The 2,693-nt window shown below is 39.8% G+C and overlaps 1 protein-coding gene across 2 annotated transcripts in view; it reads left to right on the forward strand.

Moving 5' to 3' along the window:
* The window catches only part of UNC5C (unc-5 netrin receptor C), a gene marked incomplete at both ends in the record, with an annotated part of 397,912 nt that extends 396,928 nt beyond the window's left edge, over positions 1-984 (forward strand). For both annotated transcript variants that reach the window (XM_080697547.1, XM_080697548.1), the window contains one exon: positions 819-984. In XM_080697547.1, coding sequence (XP_080553673.1) covers positions 819-984 — 166 coding nt within the window. The remainder of the gene's footprint in view (positions 1-818) is intronic.
* Between the last annotated feature and the right edge of the window lie 1,709 nt (positions 985-2,693).

Here is a 2,693-nt window from a genome sequence, read left to right on the forward strand (position 1 = left end):
TTTTTAATTCAGCAAACATGTATTATACATATTCTTTGTACCTCGATTCATGGACTTGCAAATGAAGTCCTAAAAGATATTCTGGGTTTATTTGACATTTGGAAGTATGAAGTTTTGTGACCTACTTTGCCAAACTGATGGGCTATATCTCCCTAAGTAATAAAGCCATTCTCTAAAGTAATTATTGTTCCTCATCTCCAGTTAAACAGGATAAATAACTAACATGTTAACATAGGCCTGACATTAAGTTATTAAGAGACCCCAGGAAAGCAGGTATGATGGTAGGTTACAATTTGAAGCCATCCTCAGCAACTTAGTGAGACCCTGTTTCAAAATTAAAAAAAGGGGGGGGCTGGGGGTATAGCTCTGTGGTAGAATGCTCCTGGATTCAATCACCATTCCCAAAGAGGAGAAAAGAGAGAGGGCTCCCAGGAGCCTCTACTTTGCATAATGTTGCCATCACTATCAAACAAGACATGGCATGACCTGTCAAAAATTGGCAGAGCCTGGGCTGGAAAGAAAAACATAAGTCTCTTGATTTCCTATTTAGGATATGACCCGTAGACATCTTGTCTCTTAAATTATCTTACTCAGAGTTGAGGTTAACAAAATTAAACATCACGTCTCCTGTCTGGAGCTGATCTAATTAAGCACGGGCTAGTCATTTAGGGTGGTTCACTGTAAACCACAGTGGGACCGAGATATTTCAAGACAGATGGAAACATAGAAAGGTTTAGCCCATTTAAAAAAAAAAAAGGAGAGAAAAGTAGATCTGTTAATCCTGCCTTTCAGCACATTTTTTCTATTCCCAACTGCAGGTACTTGAATTACTTTGCCACCAAATCAAGCCCCACTGGCGTAATCCTGGATCTTTGGGAGGCGCAGAACTTCCCCGATGGAAACTTGAGCATGCTGGCAGCTGTCTTGGAAGAAATGGGAAGACACGAAACAGTAGTATCTTTAGCAACAGAAGGGCAGTATTGACCATACTAGAACTGAAAATGGAGGATGAAGATGTGTAGGAAGTCTGTGGCCGTCCAGGGAAAACAGCTAAGGAGGAAATACAAACTGACCAATGAGCTCCACAGGCAAGATGGCAGCCGGAGAGAGAAGGAAAGCAGATACAAACCCCAATGTACATGCCCACTCTACTCGGACAGCCTCACAGGAATTAAGAAAAATTGTATAAATTTGTACCTTGAATTTAGAAATCAACCTAATTTTCCTCTTAGTTGGGCTGTATGCTGTATGGTACAGGATCTTACAGTTTCCTAGGAAACGCTTTTTATTGCTATCCAGATATATGGATAAACTTTTCTTAACAGACCCAATTTCTACAAATGTTGTTTACATCAGATTGGACAGGGATGCAGACACTGTCCATGGCTCATTCTATTTTTGTTCAGATCATTTGAAGTTGAAGCTGTGGACGGTTTGTTGTGTCTATTTCAGATTAGTAATTTACAGAGAAATCAGACTTTTGCTACAAATCGTGTACATCAAGTGTCTCAGATAATCCTCCCATTCGTGTTCTGTTGCTAGGACTTGTAGAACCAGTGTTACTGTTCGTATCAGGGAAGCAGAGAATCTAAATGTAGAGGAGAAATGCTAAAATTTCTTATCTTTTGGGGACACCTACCTGGTGCCCTTTGGGACTAAAGCTGTAGCCTTGCAGGGAAGATAGATTCATATTCCACCACACAATCATTTCTTCACAATGTGTGTGTTTGTAATATGAAATTGGAAGAATTTTTTTAAAAAGGTATCATAATGATCATTATTATCGATGAGTATCGACAAGTATTTTAGTAAAATGATTTTCTTTTATCTTCTGTTTTTGTTAGCAGCCCTGTTAGTATTTGGTATTGATTAGAACTGCTTCGCTTTCTCACAAAAAAGGGGTGGGTGTGTTAACCAGTTTAGTTCAACTGGTGGCTGCTTCCTTGACCTTTAACCTTTCCCCTATCATTCTGCCCAGGAAAGGTAGCGCGTGTTCACTGGCTTTGTCAGGCTGTTCTTTCAGCTTGCTCAGGCATGAACTTTCTCTTCTGAGTCTTATCATGAGAAGCGTTCTCTATGAAATCCCCTCACTATTATGGTTGTGTGGCCCCAGGCTGACTCCCCATGGCACTCTGTCTACCTTAGGGACAGGGTGTTTGGAGGAACAGCCTCTAAACTGGAAATCAGAAAAATGGTTCTAGAGTTAGTGCTGTCTAGCTGTGCCACTTTGAAAAAAGCATTGAAACTTACTGGATGTCAGTCTCTTTACCAGTAAAAATAAGGGTTAGTACTGCATAAAGTCAAGTATCTAAATTGCTGGACTTCCACTGGGATGCCTCCAATCTTATTTCTCAGTCTGAAGATGACTATAGACTCTGACCTGAATGAGGTTTAGTCAGCCAGCCTTTTCCTCGGGTTATATTATGCCTTTCAAATAGTTTTTACTTGGAAGTGAATTATTCTAAACTACCATATATTTGTTCTCTGTATCATTGTTTGCATTATGCTGTTCAGAGAAGTGGCTTCCCCTTGCTATCATTTTCTTGTTCTCCTAGAGGACCTGTAGTCTTCTAGCCTTCTTGACTACTTGTGAATTCTGTTTTATAATTGTCTTGCTCCCTTGATATCAAGACCATTCCTATGAGTTCATCTGGCAGGTGTTACTTAGTTTTTTTTCAACTTTCTTTTTCCTT

The sequence above is a fragment of the Muscardinus avellanarius genome (genome assembly GCF_963383645.1).
Source record: "Muscardinus avellanarius genome assembly, chromosome: 6".
In the NCBI taxonomy this organism is placed as follows: Eukaryota; Metazoa; Chordata; class Mammalia; order Rodentia; family Gliridae; genus Muscardinus; species Muscardinus avellanarius.